General features: G+C 35.3%; 1 protein-coding gene across 1 annotated transcript in view; it reads right to left on the bottom strand.

The window, feature by feature from the left end:
• The window catches only part of ValRS (Valyl-tRNA synthetase), a 464082-nt gene that overhangs the window by 150572 nt on the left and 293071 nt on the right, over nucleotides 1–20439 (bottom strand). The window contains exon 16 of the mRNA XM_090401956.1: nucleotides 10481–10551. Within this exon, the coding sequence (XP_090258082.1) occupies nucleotides 10481–10551 (71 nt within the window). The remainder of the gene's footprint in view (nucleotides 1–10480; nucleotides 10552–20439) is intronic.

Here is a 20439-nt window from a genome sequence, read left to right as displayed (position 1 = left end):
CTGTTGCTTTCTCTTTATTAGTATAAGTTGGTTCTCATAATCCATAAACTCTTCTGAGCCTGAAGAGTTTTCATTTGATGATCCACAGCCTTCTCCATCTTTACATGTTTTATTACTTCTTTTTCTTTTAGTTGTAGTTCTTTTTTTAATTTTTTTTTATTAATCCGTCTTTCCTTTTTGATGATCTTGTCTGCATATTACGTTCTTTCAGTTGTCTTACTTGCTTTTCTGTTTCTTCTCCATTTTCTCCTTGTAGAACAGTTAAATGTTTTTGCATTTCATTGCCTACTTGTTTAGTTGTTATTTTAGGTTCGTTATTGGTCATTTCAACTGATGTTCCATCAGTATTTGACTGGAAAAGTTGCTCCTGCAGATCTGGAATTTTGGGGATAATTTCTAATTGATTTGGTAATGCACTTTTTGTGATTTTACCAAGTGTAGTTTGCTTAAAAGCAACGTCTTTACTAGACTGAATTGGAAGACCCAGAAACTCCATTATGCCTCTCTGATATATATATATGGTGTTCTAATTGACTCTACAGGAGCTCCCATTCTTTCCACGAAAGTTCTAAAAGGACAGGTGTTAACGCAGTGTTCAGAATTTTCGCATTTCTGACAGGGTTTGAAGCACTGATTAGTGATATGTCCGATCTCCATGCAGTTGAAACATTTCAATTTGGGATAGTTACCACATAAGTGATTGTATGAATGGCAATGCAGGTGTTGATGCTGTACTCCGGGATAGTTTACCATAATGCGGGTTGTACCGATGTTGACAAAATTTGGTACAGGTGTCTTCATATCCATTGTGAAGGTGACATCACCAGAAAACCAATTTGGATCTTCACTTGACAAACCCTTTCGTATATTACTAATTTTACCCAATTTTGAAAATGTCTATAAGAATTTCATTACTATTCTCTATATATTCTATCGGCAATCTTTCAATTTTTACTGTTTTTACCTTGCTCCCGACCATTACAAGAATAACTGTGCTGCCTTCGAAAGTAAACTCCTGTAATAGTTTGTCCCTTGTTTCCACATCTTTAACTAAATTAAATATTTCCCTCTGCCGTAAGGTGTGAAAGAATAAATCTTGTTTGTGCCGACTATTTCTTTTAAAACTTTAATTACCCGTCTCGCTTCTTCACATCCAGGAATTTCAATTCCTAGAGTTCACACCCTTGGAGGAATTGGTACCATTATCTCAAGCAGGAAAAAGACTATAACCTTGGCATTTAATTGGAAGGAAAAAAAACTTTCAGTCGTAAGACTGAGAATAAAATAATCCTGCGATACAGAAATAATTCTACACCACCATCTGAAAAACACAAATAATTCTACATCATTTGCTCAAGCAAATGTTTGTTTGAGCAACTATAAATGGCAGCAGTGATACCACTAAAAGTAATCCCTAATGCAGATACTAACTGCACTACCAGCATTCCTAATATTTCTTAAAAGAAACAGTGCTAGTGGGGATGAAACCACCACTAGCACCAGTAAAATAAATTAAAGTGAAAAACAAATGAAAGAAAACCAAAGTACTTATCTTGCCAAAAACCGAGATCTTATCAGTGGGAGTCAGACCCAGAGGCGATGTTTGTTTGAGCAACTATAAATGGCAGCAGTAATACCACTAAAAGTAATCCCATAATGCAGATACTAACTGCACTACCAGCATTCCTAATATTTCTTAAAAGAAACAGTGCTAGTGGGGATGAAACCACCACTAGCACCAGTAAAATAAATTAAAGTGAAAAATGAATGAAAGAAAACCAAAGTACTTATCTTGCCAAAAACCGAGATCTTGTAAGTGGGAGGCAGACCCAGAGGTGATACTAAAGTTTAATAATGCAAAAGTCATATTTTTATATACGAGTTGCCAAAAGATGTCATACCTTATTAAATTACTCTGGATTAGAGAAAGTTGTTGGGAGTTTTTTCATTTGATTACACTATAAATTAAAGATACCAAGAAATTATATACTTGGTTTAATCCTTTATACAAGTAAACAAAGTTGGCACCTGAATTATTTTCATTCCTGAAGTAAAATACTTCAGGTGAAAAATTTGTTTGCTTACACTTGGATAAAGGATTAAGCCAACTATATAATTTCTTGGTATCTTTAATTTATAGTATAACCAAGTGAAAAAAATTCCAACAACTTTTGCTAATCCAGAGTAATTTAATAATAAGGTGTGAAGTATTTTCAGTCCTGAAGTAAAATCCTCAAATCATTAGCTTATATATACGAGTTGCTTCAGTCCTGAAAATACTTCAGGCACAAACTTTGTTTGTTTACACTTGGATAAAAGACTATAATTTCTTGTCCAAGTATAATATACTTCATAACCAAATGAAAAATAGTCCTACAAGTTTCTTTGATCTAGACTATTTTACTAATACGGTGACACACATTCCTCCATTGATTCAGCTTTAGTATCTTCCTCTGTCTGCCTCTCACCAATGACATTTTATATGTTTGTCTGGAAGCTACCCTCGGGGTGGGGAATCCCTCTGGTTCTCAGGAACAGTACCATACCTTTGTCTGCTGGCAGGCTCTGCTTGCTATCATGTGAAGCTGATGCTTTGCATGTAGTGGGTTTTTGCCTCCTGCTACTACATAGAACTGGAGCTTGGTGTGCAAGCAGGCTTTACCTATGGCTGTGTGAGGGTTTAGGTCCATTAGAGTGTTTTTAGAAAAGAGATATTTAAAAGATTTATTAAGCTATTGAGAGTGACTTTTTTTTAAAGTTATTCACGAGTTTTTTCAAATCTTGAGGATACTGATCCAGTGAAATCCCCACTAAAGCTCAAAACTGGTCTTAGCAGTGACACTTACCTTAATGCACAGCAATACACATTAAGGGATGCAAAGCCAACAGCCTCTATATATGAGCAGACTAGTCATGAATCTTCATGCTCACGCTTTTGTTTACTTACAGTTTGATAAGGATTAAAATAAGAATACAATTTCTTGTCAAGTATAATATATTAAAAATGAAGATATTAGGATAGAAACTTGACATTTTTAGCATTCAAGAATGTATGAGCAGAGCTAATCCATGGTAATATGGTCACTTAAACAGAATTAGAGTAATGGCTAGCAAATGAGATGTCTGATGCTAAAATGGAAGGAAAAGACTAAGAGGAAGAAGGATCTAAGATACAGATACTTCATAAGATCAAAATGTTAAATATGACAGTGTCAGAAACATTGCAAATGTTTCTTCTAAAAATAAATTTAGAAGAAAAATGTTAATAGAAGAAATGTTAAGAGAGCCTGTGTAGCTCAGTGGATGTGGCGTTTGCACACCACGGCGCTTGGCTGCACGAAGGAAGATTTGGTTTCGAGTCTAGTCGATGACTAGAGGAAATTTTTCTAAGCCTTTTTTCGACCGGTTCCCAAGTTAGTCGATCTCTGGCATGGGCAAGCGGGTTTTTCCTCCCGGAAACTCGGGTTTTTCGTCCTGTAAACTCAAGAAAATCGACCATAGAACCAACATTATTTCAGACATTAAATATATTGTGTTAGGGTTAGGGACCACGAGATGGCGGCACATTTGAGCCGTCTCTCTTCACTGTGTACTGCTTAATTAGTGATAGCCTTGGGCCATCTATCTCTGATTGGTACCAGTGGAAATTGAACTGCCCACTTAGTCTCAAAGTTAGATAGGGCTAAATGGCCTCGCCTACTCCCCATATACGGGAATAAAAAGGCGTTAGCTGGTTTTTTTTTTCTTTTTTTTTTTTTTAATAGAAAACTAGTAATCACATAAACTTAATTATGTATTGCTACTGCAGTAAAATCTGCAGTAGCAATACATAATTAAGTATTGCTGGCTGTCCCCTTGGGAATTACATACAAAGAAAGGCTGATGTCTCATTAAGTGAAATGGCATCTACAATTCTACCATCTTCTTTAAAATCAGTTAATATATGCGCAATATAGAAAATTAAATACTGAAGTTTCAAAGAATTCTAAGACAGCTATGGAATTATAAGATATAGAACTCATTTAGAGATTGCTCACTTCATTTGCTGATTTCACTCCAAATATCATATATTAGAAAAATTATGTATACAGTGATGTTTAACCTTGAACATGGATGTCATTAAATATATTACAAGAAATAAACAAAATCTTCTATTCACTTTAGAGCATTATAGAATATCATGCATTGCAAATTTTAACACAATATTCTGAATTTTTTGCACGAAACAATAAGTATCAAAAATTACATCACAAGCAAACAATATTGACAACTATGTACACTTTGAAGCTCATTACTGACATTCAGTACAAAAAAAGCAATATTGTGCAGCTAGTTTTCGAATATAATTAAATACTGAAGTTTCAAAGAATTCTAAGACAGCTATGGAATTACAAGATATAGAACTCATTTAGAGATTGCTCACTTCATTTGCTGATTTCACTCCAAATATCATATATTAGAAAAATTATGTATACAGTGATGTTTAACCTTGAACATGGATGTCATTAAATATATTACAAGAAATAAACAAAATCTTCTATTCACTTTAGAGCATTATAGAATATCATGCATTGCAAATTTTAACACAATATTCTGAATTTTTTGCACGAAACAATAAGTATCAAAAATTACATCACAAGCAAACAATATTGACAACTATGTACACTTTGAAGCTCATTACTGACATTCAGTACAAAAAAAGCAATATTGTGCAGCTAGTTTTCGAATATACAACAAATTGATAGCATCAATGGCAGTATCGTATTAAAAATGACAATATTAGGAAAGAACTTGCCATTGTTAGCATTCAGGAATGTATTAGAAGAGCTAACTTCAGGTGGTATGGTCACTAACATAGAATGGGAGAGGAAAGATTAGCAAAACAAGTGTTCTCTGTCAGGTTGACAGGAAAAAGACCCAGAGGAAGACCAAGATGTAGGTGGATTGATACAGTAAAAAGTGGCTCAGAAGACAGAAATATAAGATATGATAATGTTGGAGTCTTGTCAACAGATAACAGATTAATTTGGAGGATATTGTTCAAGTAAGTAATGCTGTAACTTTTTTTTTCATATAATACTATGATAATATCCTGTACATCCCCTGAGGGTACATACCAGGAATTTGACGATGATGCACAAATTTTCCACCAATGACAAGGATCTATTGGGTTAACTATTAATTTTAACACAGTATGCTAAGGCTTCAATCAATCATACTAACCAAACCAGAAAGCATAAGATTGGATCATGCAAATCCACAAACTATACCCCTACCCACCAAAAAATGATAAAAAGTAATCAAAATCCCTATGACAGAAATAAATATATAAAAAAACTTTGCAACATATAAGATTCCATTCTCCCCTAAAACAATTTCAGGTTTAGAAAGTTGTTTACCTTGCATATACTATATGTTAAAGATACCAAGTAATTTTATAAACTTGGTTTTAATCCTTTTTTCCCCAGTAAGCAAACAGACAAGTAAGTCAAGTTTGCACCTGAACATAGTTCAGGTCTGAGGCAACTCGTGGTAAAGGTGGAGTAAGCTCTGATCACTTTCCCTTAGTATCTCCCTTAACGTAAAATACATCCCCTTGCGGAGATGTATGATGCTATGCATTAAAGGAAAGGGTTTTGACCTTAATTGAGGTCTTGTCAGTGGGAGCCAGAGGTTGAAGTAATGCAGAGCTTATAAATTTTACCTAAACAAGCTGCCACAAGGTGTTTTGACCTTATTAAATAATAATCTCAGGATGAGAGAAAGATGTAGAAAGTTTTTTACATCTTTAACATATAGTATACCCAAGGTATACTATATATATTAAAGATACCAAGTAATTTTATAAACTTGGTTTTAATCCTTTTTCCCAAGTAAGCAAACAGACAAGTAAGTCAAGTTTGCACCTGAACATAGTTCAGGTCTGAGGCAACTTGTGTTAAAGGTGGAGTAAGCTCCGATCACTTTTGCTTAGTATCTCCCTTAATGTAAAGCACATCCCCTTGCGGAGATGTATGATGCTATGTATTAAAGGAAAAGGCCACTACCCAGACCGGTTTCAACCTTAATTGAGGTCTTGTGAAGTTAACTTAATTAACTGCGGGATCTTGGCATCTCTGGGTCTGACTTTCACAGATGAGACCTCAATTAAGGTCGAAACCGGTCTGGGTAGTGGCCCTTTCCTTTAATGCATAGCATCATACATCTCTGCAAGGGGATGTGCTTTATTAATTTCTGTGGAATAAAGAAATGTTGCTGTCTGTATTAACAAAGGAGGTTGATAGATGGCATATACGGGCTGATGTGCCAGAGTGTCACGTGACTAAACGCAAGCTTGTTTCGGAGTGCCTATGAGCCGCGACCAGTCGTCGAAATGGAAGCATCCTTGGAACAGTGTTATGCGATTAAATTTTGTGTGCGTTTGCAAAAATCGGCATCGGACACTTTTAACATGATATGCGAAGCTTTCCATGATGAAGCAATGTCGAGGGCAAGTGTTTTTCGCTGGCATAAAACTTTTAAGGAAGGAAGGCAAAATGTGGAAGATCTTGAACGTGAGGGAAGACCTTCAACGTCCATCACAGAGACAATGATCAACACAGCAGCGATTATCATCAAGGAGGATCACAGAATTACAGTACGCCAGCTGCATGTTGTCCTGAATATTTCTGTGGGAAGTGTTCACTCAATCATGACTGAGCATTTGGGACTGAAACGTGTTTGCACCCAATGGATTCCCAAACTCTTGACACTGGAGTAAATTCAGCATCGAGTGGATGTGTGTGTACAGAATGGAAAGAAAGAAAGATAAACAAGAAGGCGACAACTTCTTAAAATACATCATTACAGCAGATGAAGCTTGGTTGTATCACTATGACCCTACAATGAAACAACAAAGTAGTGAATGGAAGCATCCATCTTTGCCTACCCCCAAGAAAACAAAAACTGTAAAATCGGCTGGTAAAATTATGACCATAATGTTTTTTGACTACGAAGGCATTGTTCACCAACACACTGTAAGAACCCGGGAATACTGTAAACGGCTCATATTATGCGGATGTTTTACGGACAATGGTACAGCACGTCAAAAGGAAGCATCCATTGCTGAAGAATGGCTTCTTATTGCACCACGATAATGCAAGGCCACATATTGCTGGTTGTGCAGTGGACGTTTTGCAGAAGAACAACATAGATATCCTACCACACCCTCCATACAGTCCTGATCTCGCCTGAACTATTTGGTGGAAAACCAAATGTTTTTCACCATTCATCCTCAACCCTCCTTCTGAGTCCGCTGTTGTTGTTGTTGTTGAGTGCATTGAAGAGTTTCTAGATATGATCGTGGATCTGTAGAACTGTTTTGGCAATCTGTTGAACTTTGATGGAGTAGAGATTTTCTCTAGGGTTATTGCCAATTTTCTGTAGAGCATCAGCAATTGCTGGACAAGTATAAATATGGACAGGTGTTAGTTCAATTCCAGGACAGTTTTTGCATGTTTCATAGCTCCTACTACTGTCTGGCTGAATTTTCATGCCTTTAAAAAGTTTCGTCCTTAATCTAGTGATGAATGCGGTTATTTCTCTATTTTCATTAATTTCACTGATTTCATTCTTCTTCTTGATAGTTTGTTTTACCAATCTTATTTTGGTGACAGAGTTAATATTAGTTAGTGATAGTGGGTGTAATTTTCGAGGTAAGTACCTTGCTTCTTTGGCTAGTCTGTCTGCTCTTTCATTGCCTCCAAAATTTACATGGACTGGTATCCATTGCAGTGTGCAGTTCTTATTTTTCAAATTTAAGGTTGTTGGTAGTTCATGAATTTCCTGTGTGAGTTTTGTTTTTCCATTTTTTAATGCCTCAAGTGCAGATTTTGAGTCTCTGTAGATGGTTATTCCTTCTGTAATGCTTATTACTGGATTTGAGAGATAGAATTTGAGAACTGTTTGTATGGCTGTTAATTCACAAGTGAAGTTTGAAACTATTTTGCCAGCTGTGGTTTTGATTGCATTTCCTCGCCTCTAGGTACTTGAACCTCCTTAGTTGAGTGCTTCATCAGATCCATCAGTGTAGGCAATGACATGGTTTGGATTATTTAAGTGATGTATAGTGTCAAGTCCTTTTCTTTCTTTTTTTCTTGTTGTGAATCCTTTTTTTGAACAAGGTTCAAGGAGATTTAAGTTTATCATTGTGGAAAAGAATGGCTGTTTGCTTATTTCAATGGATAAGTGCTCTAAATCAATCTGTTTTCTAATTTCTTGATCATATTGTAACATAGATGATCTCTTTAGTCTAGATTTTCTTGTCCAGGCATCAAAAGTACTGAGTGAGATGTGATCCTGTTAGTGAATTTAACTGTGAAGAGTTTTCTTCTGTCTTCTAGTATGTGAAGCGCACACTCTTGTTGAGCTTTTAAATTATTTGTGGATGAGACTGCACCTATGATAATTTTTGCTGCTCTTGATTGTACTCTGTCAAGTTTTTCTTTTAGCTAGTAGAAGCTGGAGCCCAGATTGATGAGGCATATTCCATAGTGGGTCGTATGAGTACCATATATGTAGTTTTGAGTGTCTTCGGTTTTGCATCCCACTTTGTTCCACAAAGCCTTTTGATGATATTAAGTTTTTTTAAGAGCTTTATTAGATATATTGTAATATGAGTTGTAAATCTCAGTTCAGTGTCTAGGGTTAGGCTTAGTATTTTGGAGACTGTTTTTTCCTATTTTGGTATTATATATTTTAATTTGAGGGTTGTAATTGTGTATATTTTTTCTATCAGTGGAGAAGATGCTCACTTTTGTTTTTTCTGGGTTTATCTGTAGTTTAAGTTCCTTTGCTCATCTTTCTAAGCCTTTTATTGAATTATTTAGGACTTTTTCAGCTTGTGTGCCAGATTGCTATATCATCTGCATAGCATGCTATTTTTGTGTCATTTTTTATGTGAGGATGGATCCTGTTCATATAGATGAGAAATAGGAGTGGGCTTAAAACAGAACCTTGTGGGACTCCAGCCCAAGTTTCATGCATGTTGGAATAAATTCCATTAACTTTTGCTTTAATTTTTCTTCCTTTCATGAAATCTGAAATTCAGATTAATTCATTCCTCCTTATTTCAGTATCGTATGCAATTTTTATTAACTTTTGTCTCCAGATGCGATCGCAGGGAGCTGTGAGATCCAAGAATATTGGTCTTCTTTAGTGGTTTTTCTTGAAAGCCATCTATGACTGATTGGTAAAGATAAAATAACTGATCTTCTGTACTGTGTTGAGACCTGCATGCAGTTTCGTAGAAGTTGATCTTGTTATTTTCTAAGAGTCAATTCATAAGTCTGGTATGTATTATTCTTTTGTTTAGTTTACAGAGAGTGCTAGTCAAAACTACTGATTTGTAGCTTTTACAGTCACTAGGGTTCTTCTTAAGTTTTACAATTGTTTTGCAATTTTCCTGCACTTTTTGTCTTCTTTGTTGTATTATAGCTTGCTGAGTCCACTAAGTATATGATATATAACAATACCTCAAGTTATAGAAGTAATACATTCTGTGATAATATAGCAAACTTTGTGCTGACAAATATTCTCAAGATGAACAGAAATGGAAACAAATAAACAAAGAATTAGTTTCATAAAGGGAAATTCATCATAGTCAAATTCCTAATATGTACCCTGAGGAAATGTACAGGATATTATGATAGTACTACATGAAAAGTTTACATTATTACTGATTTCTATAACAATTTTCCTCCATATTAATTTGTTATCTGGCAGGACTCCGATATTATCAGAGCTCATATTTCAGTCTTCTAAGATGCTTCTTACTGTCTTCTTCCACTGGACCTATTTTCCTGCCATCCCAGCAAAAAAACTACTTACCCTTTTTTCTCCCATTCTATTTAAGTGACCATACCAATTTAGATTAACTCTATTCACACATTCATGAATGTTAATAAAGTCAAGTTCCTTCCTAATATCCTCATTTTTAATATTGGATGTTGGAATTTGTAATAAAATTGGGACATTTGGGATACAGCTTTGCCATTCTTGCCACGTGTTCACTTACCTATATTATTTTTTCAAAATTCTCATATCTGTGGTCACCAAATTTAGATCAAGTGTTATATTTTTAATTGAGTTCTCAGATCCATAAGTTAAAATTAATTTGAACATTGTCTTGTATACAGTGAGTTTAGTGTTCTGACTAATTTCTCTCTAATTCTATATAATTTTATTCAGTTGACTTTTGGTATAGCTAGTCATACCCCTTTTCCAGGTCTATAAAACTTAAATAAGACTCTTGTCATAGTCCCATGATAAGGGTCTTATTTGTTTTAATTAATCAAATTATTTATTTTAATGTGTAAATCTGATCCTAACAACCCCTATTTGATCTGTACTAGTTTGCTTTACAAGTTCCTCTTCCATAATTTTTCTTAGCTTCTTCTAGAGATACAAGTATTTTCAGTAAAGTAGGTTGTAGCTAACTTACCATTTCTGGCCACCCAAATATTGCAAATGGAAACAGTCCTGATGAAAACCACGTATCTAGCACATCCTCATCTTAAAAAGAAAAATAAATTATTTTAAGTCAAGAGTAGTTTGCTTACAAACTTTTTTAAGTTTAAATTAATAATGTTCAACTGACTCTTACTACAAAGAGCTTATAGGACTCAAAGGAATAGTTTCTTGTATGTAGGGCAAACTTTATTATAGTGAATTTCTTTTTAGAGTAGCATTGTGTCTATGGTTCTGGTCAGGACTATAAGTTGCCATAGTGATCTGTTATAACGATGTTAGCTATAGTTAGGTGACCATATAATTTATCACCAACCCAGGTCATTTTTTTTAAGAGTGAAGGGAAGGGGGGGGGGAGGCTAAAATAATTAAAATTATATAATATTCTGAAATGTTTATTCATTGACTGACATGTCGGTTTTATTATATTGGTGGACCTATAAAACAAATCCATCAAAAACTATTTTCAAAAATAAAATTCTTTGTAAAGAAAATAAAAACAATGTATGTCTGTCCATTTTAAAGCAAAACAAAAAAAAAAAACTTCATTATATTGGTTATCTAAACATTAAAAAATAACATAAGCAGAATAATTGTTCTTTGTAAATATTCATGCATTTTAATCAGCTTTTTCTCCCGGAAAGTTGGGTTTTTCGTCTCTCAAAGCATGTCCCCCATGAACACACAATTCTACAGCCACAGATACTAGCCCTTAGGAGATAAGCAGAGGAACGGTAAGCCAGCTGCATTAATTGCTTTAAACCCCTAATTAGGGGACTCAACCTATCTTGCACAGATGAGAATTGGTTGGCATATGGACATTTCCATGGAATCAAAAAGTCTCATCACGGGAGACATGCGCTACTCATTACTGACAATTCACATAATACCATCATACCACTACTTAAACGTATTCACCACTGGGGCACTCACAACTATCTCTGGAGGTCTATTATTACTATTATTACGGGCAACTCCAGGGAGTCATTAGACTCATCGAGGGAGGCCCCAAATCATATTCATCACAACTATTTGACATTCATACAGTATCTATCATACCTCGCCTTAAACTCATTCACTGTCACAGCATCCACCACAGACTCAGGGAGCGCATTCCACTCATTCACTACTTTAAAAGTAAAGAACCCAGCTCTAACACCTTTACTAACCACACTTTTGCCCAGTTTCCATGGATGTCCCCTAGTCCTCCCACAACCAGCCCTGTTCGCAAAAATATCTTCTGAATTAATTTTATAGAAACCCTTGAGTAATTTGAATGTCTCAATCATATCTCCCCTCCTCCGCCTATCAACCAATTTTTGCAACCCATAAATCCTCAACCTGTTCTCATACGGTTCATTCCACAGACCTGCTATCATCTTGGTCACTCGCCTCTGGATCCTCTCCACCTCCTCCCCATCAAGAAGAAACCTAGGTGACCAAATCTGAGCACAGTAGTCTAGATGGGGTCTTATCAAGGCTCGATACAGAAGAACAATAACCTGCTTGTCTCTGCTTGTCAACGTATTCTTCAGCAACCAAGTGATTTGATGAGCTGTTTTGGTCACTTTTGCAATGTGTCCCCTAAATTTCAATTCCTTATCTACCAACACTCCTAAATCTCGTGCCTCATCAATTTCCTGGAGCATGGTTCCACCAATGCAGTAAACTACCGCTAATCTTTTCACCCCAAAATGCATAACCTTACATTTTGCCACATTAAACTGACATCCATTCTCCTTAGCCCAGACCTCCAATCTATCCAAATCATCCTGCAAAATTTTGACGTCATCTACATTCACTATTGCCCTACCCAACTTCGCATCATCGGCAAACAAATGAACTGTTCCTCTCAGATCATTTCCTATATCATTTATGAACAAATTAAACAGCAGTGGTCCAAGAACAGATCCTTGTGGCACACCACTAGTCACAGGCCGTCTTGTGGACTCTACTCCCGAGTAAACCACTCTCTGATATCTCTCCGTCAACCACCCTCCTATCCATCTCACCAACCCTATGTCCATTCCCATATGCCGCAATTTACTGATTAGAATTCCATGTGGAATCCTGTCAAAGGCCTTGGCAAGGTCCAGTAGAATCACCGTAAACCCATTACCCTTATCCAGTTCAGCCGGCACTGTGTTATAATACGTGAGCAAGTTACTGAGGCATGACCTACCCTTCACAAAACCATGCTGTCCCCGATACAGTATCCCATTTTCTTCTATCCAATCTTGTATTTTCCTCTTGACTATTTTCTCTAAGACCTTGACAATGATTCCTGATATGCTAATCGGTCGGTAATTCACAACAGCAGTCCTGGAACCACCTTTATGCAGTGGAACTATTTTCCCCTCTTTCCACCCGCTCGGGACTAACCCAGACCCGATACTCAAATTAAACAAAATGGTCAAGGTCTATTCCACTCATTCATCACAAAGCAAGAACCTAATCTGTACACCCTTACTGGCCATAGCTTACCCAACTTCCATTGTTCTCCCTTTACTCCTCATGTACTGAAAAATTTCCTTTGTGTTAATCTTATAGTATCCTTCAGTAACTTAGAAGTTTTTATCATGTCCTCTCTCCCCTGCCTGGTAACTAAACTCTGCAACCCCACACACCTGCAATCTATCCTCATAGAGAGCATTCCAAAGACCTGTCCTGTCACCAGCTTGGTAACTCATCTCTTGAGTGAACTCTTAATTCTCCAAGAAATCCAGATGACCAAATCTGTGTGCAGCAGTCAATCCCAATTTGCCATACAGATGATCTTGGATGTAATTTTTATGTTCTTCAAGGCATATGTTAACTGATCTACCAGTCTGTCCAAAGTACACTAACTTGCAAGCACAAGGAACTTTATATACTCTTAGATGTTCAAGCGGATGCAGTTGATCTTTAAGAGAACATATAAAATGAAAGGTTTGAATATCATATTTGCAAAGAACTTTGGCTATTTTTTTCTGATGAACCCTTAATATATGGAATGGGAATGGTTTTGCTGTGATTCTCTGTGTTGGGTGCAGGAGGGATGAAATATTTTATCTATTTTATATGGGCTGTAGCCATTGGCTAAAAAGGTGTTGCAAAGGTTCCTAAGCTCAGTTTCAAGAGCTGTGTCATTTGAACAGATAGTTCTGGCTCAGTGAGTAAGTCTTGAGGATGACATACTGCTGGGAAAGGTAGGTCTGATTGCTTATGTAAATACCTACCAGCATCTGTAGACAGAGAAGGATAATGAGCCATTAGGAAGTCACTAGTATATCTAAAAAAAAAAAGGGGGGGGGGACTATTGTTATTTTCTTTTTCTATGGTGAAGTTATTTTAGGATGTTGGCTGTTAAGATGCACCAAAAATATATCTATAAGTGTTTGGACCATGACGCCAAAAATTTTGGTTTTCAAAATGCTCCATATAGAAGTTTGCTAGAGGGAGGGGGGTGGCAGGAAGAGGGGGGAACACATAGTAGTCCCATCTAGCTGCTTGTATATTTTTCTTTAGTGAGTTTAATAAATGTTCAATTTTTTTCCTCTTGGAGTTAGTTATACTGTTAAACTTTATTATGGATGTGGCCGAATCATAACCTTATAAAGAGGGATAATAACCTCCCTATCTTTACTTGTTAATGTCTTCTTCAACATCCAAGTAATTCTCTGAGCTATTTTGTGAAATCTTGCAATTCGTCCTCTGAACTTTAAATTCCCTTATATTTTGCAACATTAAATTGACAACCATTGTCCTTTGCTCATACTGCCAATTTATTTAAATCATCCTTCAGGATATCTACATCACCTTTATCAACTATTGCTCTATCCAGTTTTGCATCATTGGCAAACAATTAAATATCTCCCCCTTAAATCTTCTGCTATACAAATTAAAGAATAATGGTACTAGTACAGAGCCATGTGGTTACTCTGCTAGTCACCATTCACCCCCCCCCCCCACCAGCCTCATAGCCATTTCCATTTGTTCCAAATTATGTAATAGTTTTCTGTCAAATGTCATTGCAAAGTCAAGCAATATCATGGTGTCCAATTTTGATATCACCTATTATAAAATGTGAATAAACTTACCTTTTACAAAGCCACACTGTCCCCTATAGTGTATTATATTCCTATCCATCCATTCCTGAATTTTACTTTTAACCAACTTTTTCAATACTTGAACCACCAGACCAGAAATGCTAACTGGTCTGTAATTTGCTTCTTGTCTTGGAGCCACCTTTACACAGTGGAACTATCATACTCTCTTTTCACCTCTTGAAACCTTGCTAGAGCGGAAACTTAGATTAAACAACCTCATCAGAGGCAATGCCAGTTCTCTTGTGCATTCTCATAGCACATGAGCTGATATACCATCCAGTCTCATTATTGGATTCACATTGATATTCTGCAATATGTTGAGTACTTCCAGTTCATCTACCTCAACTTTCATATCAGCTTCTATCACATTAGTAAATGCAAAGTCACAACCTGGCTGTATCTTTGCAAAGTGATCGCTTAGTAACTCAACTGTTTCTTCTGCATCTGTCACTTTCCTACCATCCTTCCATAATTTTTTTTTTCCCTTCTTATTTGCAACATAGTTAATAAACTCTTTTGAATTTACTTCGGCCTACTTAGCTAACTTTCTCCCAGAATCTGATTTAGCTTTCCTTACCATACTAGTAACAGTTATTGACTGGGCTTTGTATTGTTCATAAGCAGGCTAATCATCTTTTTGTTTATATTCCTCCCACGATGCTTTCTTTCTTTCTTTTCTTTCTTTTTGCAGATCCCACTCTATACTGCTACTCATCCACTTAATCCCTACCAGGTTTATCTGCCTTGGGTATTCTGTCTGATACTGTCTCTTTCAAATAATCCCTAACATTTCTCATGGACCACTGACATTCATTTCATGTAGCTTCTTATGCCATAACACTGCTCCAAACTGCACCTAAGTTTGTCATAATCGCCAGCTTTGTAGTTCCACATAACTCCTTCTTGACTCAGAATTCCACAAGCTGAATTCCACTTTCAAGACGAGACTGCATGGTCATTACTTACTTTCACTTATTGGAGGTAGAGTTGCTACTGAGGTTACAGATAGATCTTCTGAAGATATTAACAGATCCAACACCTCTATCATGTGCTGTTTCAGGTAATTATTTCTTAGTAACTGTATAAATTCCATTTACATCTTGATATGTCCTTTCCTCTTTCCAATCTACATCCCCATAGTTGAAGCCTGCAGTAATAATAATTGCTCCACCTGCATTCATACTAATCTGCCGATGCATGGAATGCACATTTTCCTCTGAACTTCCCAGTTCTGGGAAGAAAATCTGATCCTGGGTTGTCAGGATCAGATTTTCACTTTAATACAAATAATTGAGATATCATAGGAATATAAAAGGGATTGGTATTTAAGTTTCATCTGGAAAACGTATATGACAAGGTGCCCTTTGGCACCTTGTCATATACCTTTTCAAAATGCTACACTTATATCGAGTAAATGGGACATTAAAATTTTCCAATTTTAACACATGGATCTGACAGCTAGGTTAGAAAAAAATGTAAATAAAAACAAAATAAGAGACTATAGATATGAGAGTTCTGAGAAAGATTAGGGAAGTGAACAGAAAGCATCACTGGCAATCTCATATTAAAAATGAGGATATTAGGAAAGATCTTGACATTGTAAGTATCCAGGAGTATGCCAGCAGAGGTAATCTTAGGTGGATGGCCACTTAAACAGAATGGGAAAAGAAAGATTAGCAAAACAAGTGTTCTTTGCCAGGTCGGCAGGGACTCATAGGAAATCCAAGATGTTGGTGGATTGATACAGTAAAAAATATATAATAATATTCCAGATCTGAATCTGTCATATTAACTTAAAAGTTAATGAATCACTAAGGCATATACTACTCAGACATACTAGACATACCGTATCATCATAGTACAATTTGGATGAGAGATAAGTTCTGATTATTTGATGATTTTCTTTTTTAGATGCTGCGTGTTATAACTATTAACTTACATCTTGTTATGGTCTCTTGCAGCAAATTTATTATTCATTATTGATAAAGTAATTAAAATTAACTATTAAATTTTGCATTAATTTTGAGAAACCACTTAACCTGGTTATTTACAGTAATCAATTATTATTTATTTATTTTTTGTAACAGAAATTTCCTTTCAAACTCATATGCGAATCACGGCAAATTTTGTGTAAAACTGTAAATTATATCATGAAACTATCTTTGATACTGCATAAAACCTAAATTACATATTATGAGAAAGCTGTCACAATTTTAATGTTATACTAGATGAAATATATCAAAGCCAGCCATGAAAAATTAAATTCAAATTAGCAGATAACATAAAATAGGAAATACAGGAAAATGCTAGAGATTATATATAAATTCAAAAATATCATGATCTAGAGCAGTGTTTCTCAACCTGTGGTCCACGACAATGGGACAGGTGGTCCACAGGCAGACTTAAATTAATTAAATAAATATATATTTTTTAATTATCCAAACAAAACAATTTAAAATTGAATAAGTAAGTAAAAATTATTGAAACCAAATGGAGACTTAAAAAAAACCAACAAATAGCATCAGAATGTTCAAAGGCGGAAGCAATAAAACAATATTGTTGTTCAATTCACCTCTCTTTTATTATTCTTCATTCTGCCGCTAAATTTGTAGCGGCAGAATGACAAGTAATAAAAGATGGTTGAAGTGAACAACAATATAGTTTTATTGCTTCCGTCTTCCCTTGCTGTTTTGTCAGATTCAAAGTGAACATGTGTTATCCACATTTCAACCAATTGCTTGTTGTTTATTGATTTTTATTATTGAAGGTTTCCCTCTTTCAACCAAGGCTCAGTATATCTTCAGAATTGCTATATGATACTTGGACAAAGTGTGTCGTGAGTTAACCCCAGTATTTATATATTTTTCGGAAACATTTTTTAATAATGGAAAAGTGGCCTAGAACTAGGACTTGGAAAAGAATAGCAAATGAAACAGGTGATGCTAATCCTAATTGTGATGCACGTCTTGTAATGGCGAGTAAATATGATACTATTAAAGTAGAAGAAACAAGCAGTTCAAAGAAAAATACAGCAGGAAATATAATAGTTCATATTTGGAATTTGGGTTTACAACATGTGGAGATGAAAGTGAACAGAAACCTCAATGTGTTTTGTGTTATGAAGTGTTTTAAAATGAGTGCATGAAACCTGCAAAACTCCGACGACATTTAAAAACTAAACGTGATGTGAAAAATAAGCCAACTGAATTTTCAGTGACGCTTAGGGCCATTAAATCATGGGAAAGATATAATTTCGGCCATGGGTTCCATTAATAGCAAGGCACTGGAAGCATCCTATCTCTTAAGTTTGCGCATAGCGAAAACAAGGAAACCTCATTCTATCAGGGAAAATTTACTATTTCCAGCTATAAAAGATGTGGTAAAAACTATGTTTGGAAACAAGTTACTAAAAGATGTTGATTTGATTCCTCTTTCAAATGACACTGTCAGTCACAGAATTAATGATATGGCAGGTGACGTAGAATCGCAGTTAATCAAAAGAGTTAAGAAGAGCCCTTATTATGCGTTACAAATAGACAAGACTACTGATGTTACAGATGATGCGCAGTTAATATGCTACGTAAGATATGCGCATGATAACAACATTCATGATGATATTCTGTTTTGTAGAACTTTGTCATCCCGAACAACTGGAGAAGAAATATTTCACATTCTCAATAAGTACATAATACACAAAGGGATCCAGTGGGAAAAATGTATAGGCTTCTGTTCGGATGGAGCGCGTGCCCTTACAGGCAGGCATAGTGGGGTTGTTTCTATGGTCAAGGAAGCAGCTCCGGATATGAATCGGATATATTGTTTCATACATAGGGAAGTGTTAAGCCTCCAAAGGAATTCCACCAGAATTTAAAACTGTGCTATACAACACTGTAAAGCTACTTAATTTTATTAAGTAGCTTTACAGTGTTGTATAGCACAGTTTTAAATTCTCAACCATTAAATAACAGGTTATTTTCAGTACTCTGTGATGAAATGGGCAGTGAATATATGCAACTTTTGCTTCTTTCTGAAATTTGCTGGCTTTCCAGGGGCAAAGTACTAACAAGGCTATTTCGATTAAGGCACAAAGTTTTATTGTTTGCAAATGAACATAATTCTGATTTTGCATCACTCCTTGTTGATGAAGTTTCGTTATCAACATTGTCCTATCTTTCAGACATTTTCTGAAATTAAATGAACTAAATCCCTCCCTTCAGGGAAATTCTTTAACTGTTCTTGATGCCTATGACAAAATAAAGGCATTCAAGAAAAAAATGGTTTTATGGATTAATTAGGTAAAAGACAGACAATTTGCACCCTTTCCAACATTGGAATCCTTTTTAATGGAAAATGATATTTTTGTTGATTCCGAGTTTCTGGAAAGGGTTTGTGACCACCTTGTGAAATGGAATTTTGAAACATATTTTCCGAATAACTTTTATAAGAAATTTCTGTGGGTTCACAATTTACAGTTCATGAATACGACCTTTTGTTATTGAAAAAAGAATAGTTAATTGAGCTTTCAAGTGACAGTGGACTTAAAATGCAATTCCATGATCTTGGTTTGGCTCGAATTTGGATCTCGCCTTCAGTGAGAAGTGAATTTCCTGAATTATCGGAAGTAGCATTAAAAATCGTCATGCAGTTTTCTACAACCTATCTTTGTGAGAAATGATTTTCATCGTTCCTTCAAATAAAAACAAAATACAGAAATCTTCTTAGTGCTTATGCCGATCTTCGACTGAAGTCGACTAATATTGAGCCAGATATCCAGCAACTCTGCAAGGGCCGAGCTCAATCATCTCATTAAAAATGAGTAGTAACATTTGTTTAATAAAAATTAAAACTTTGTTTAATGATGATACATGTTTAATCATTTACTTTCAAAATGTTTCCATATATATTCAAAACATGCTTTTAGATTTATTATGTTATAAATGGCACAGTTTTTCCTGAAATGTTGGTAATTCCTACATAGGTTTTTAAAAAAATTATAAACACTATGTTTATTTTTGAAGTAAAACTTTAATTCCAACATTCTAAAATGTTATTTTTCTTGCTTTTCTGTTTGCAAAATTGTCAAAGTCTATTTCATCACTCAGTTGCTGTTTTATAGACAGCAACTGTTTTTTGGCAAGATTTCTTAAACGCCAAAAAAGTGCCGCCCAGGGAGGACCCCCCCCCAGCTACGCCTCTGTAACTAGTGGTCCGTAAAATTGTTTTAGGCATTTTACTGGTCCTTGGGCTTAGAAAGGTTGAGAAACGCTGATCTAGAGAATATATCTCACTGACAAAATTAACACCTAGGAGAGGAGAAAAAGTCTAGCATTTCCAGATACTAATACCAAGAAAGTTACTGATAATGCATCAAGAACAATCATTGTAATATGCCTCCTCCTTCTTTGACTATTCCCAGATAAAAATGAATCACTAATATAAAACAAAGACATAAAGTGAATAGATTCTTCATGCTATATATTTCTTCATGCTGATAACAAAGCACATATCAAGAATACACTGGAAGAAAGTTTTTCACTTGGTTACAAAGTAAATTAAACTTACAAGAAATTATATTCTTGTTTATTTTTTTTACTCATGTGTAAACAAACAGTTTGCATGGGAAATATCTTTTCCCAACTAACTGGCCCATTTGATGACTAACTAACCAGCTTAAGTGTTTCCCAAAATTAATGCAAAATTTAATAGCAAATTTTAATCACTTTATCTGCATAATGAATAATAAAAATGCTGAAAAAAAAAAAGCCATAATAATCCTAAACAAGAAAAAGATGTTTACAGTTTTCATATATCATACTGAATTATTTGCATCACTTAAAATATCTCA

Source organism: Typopeltis vanoorti, chromosome 12 (genome assembly GCF_054136105.1).
Source record: "Typopeltis vanoorti isolate ZY-2024b chromosome 12, IOZ_Tvanoo_1.0, whole genome shotgun sequence".
Lineage (NCBI taxonomy): Eukaryota > Metazoa > Arthropoda > Arachnida > Uropygi > Thelyphonidae > Typopeltis > Typopeltis vanoorti.
Note: the sequence above shows the minus strand (reverse complement) of the source record. Positions and strands in the feature narration are given on the sequence as shown.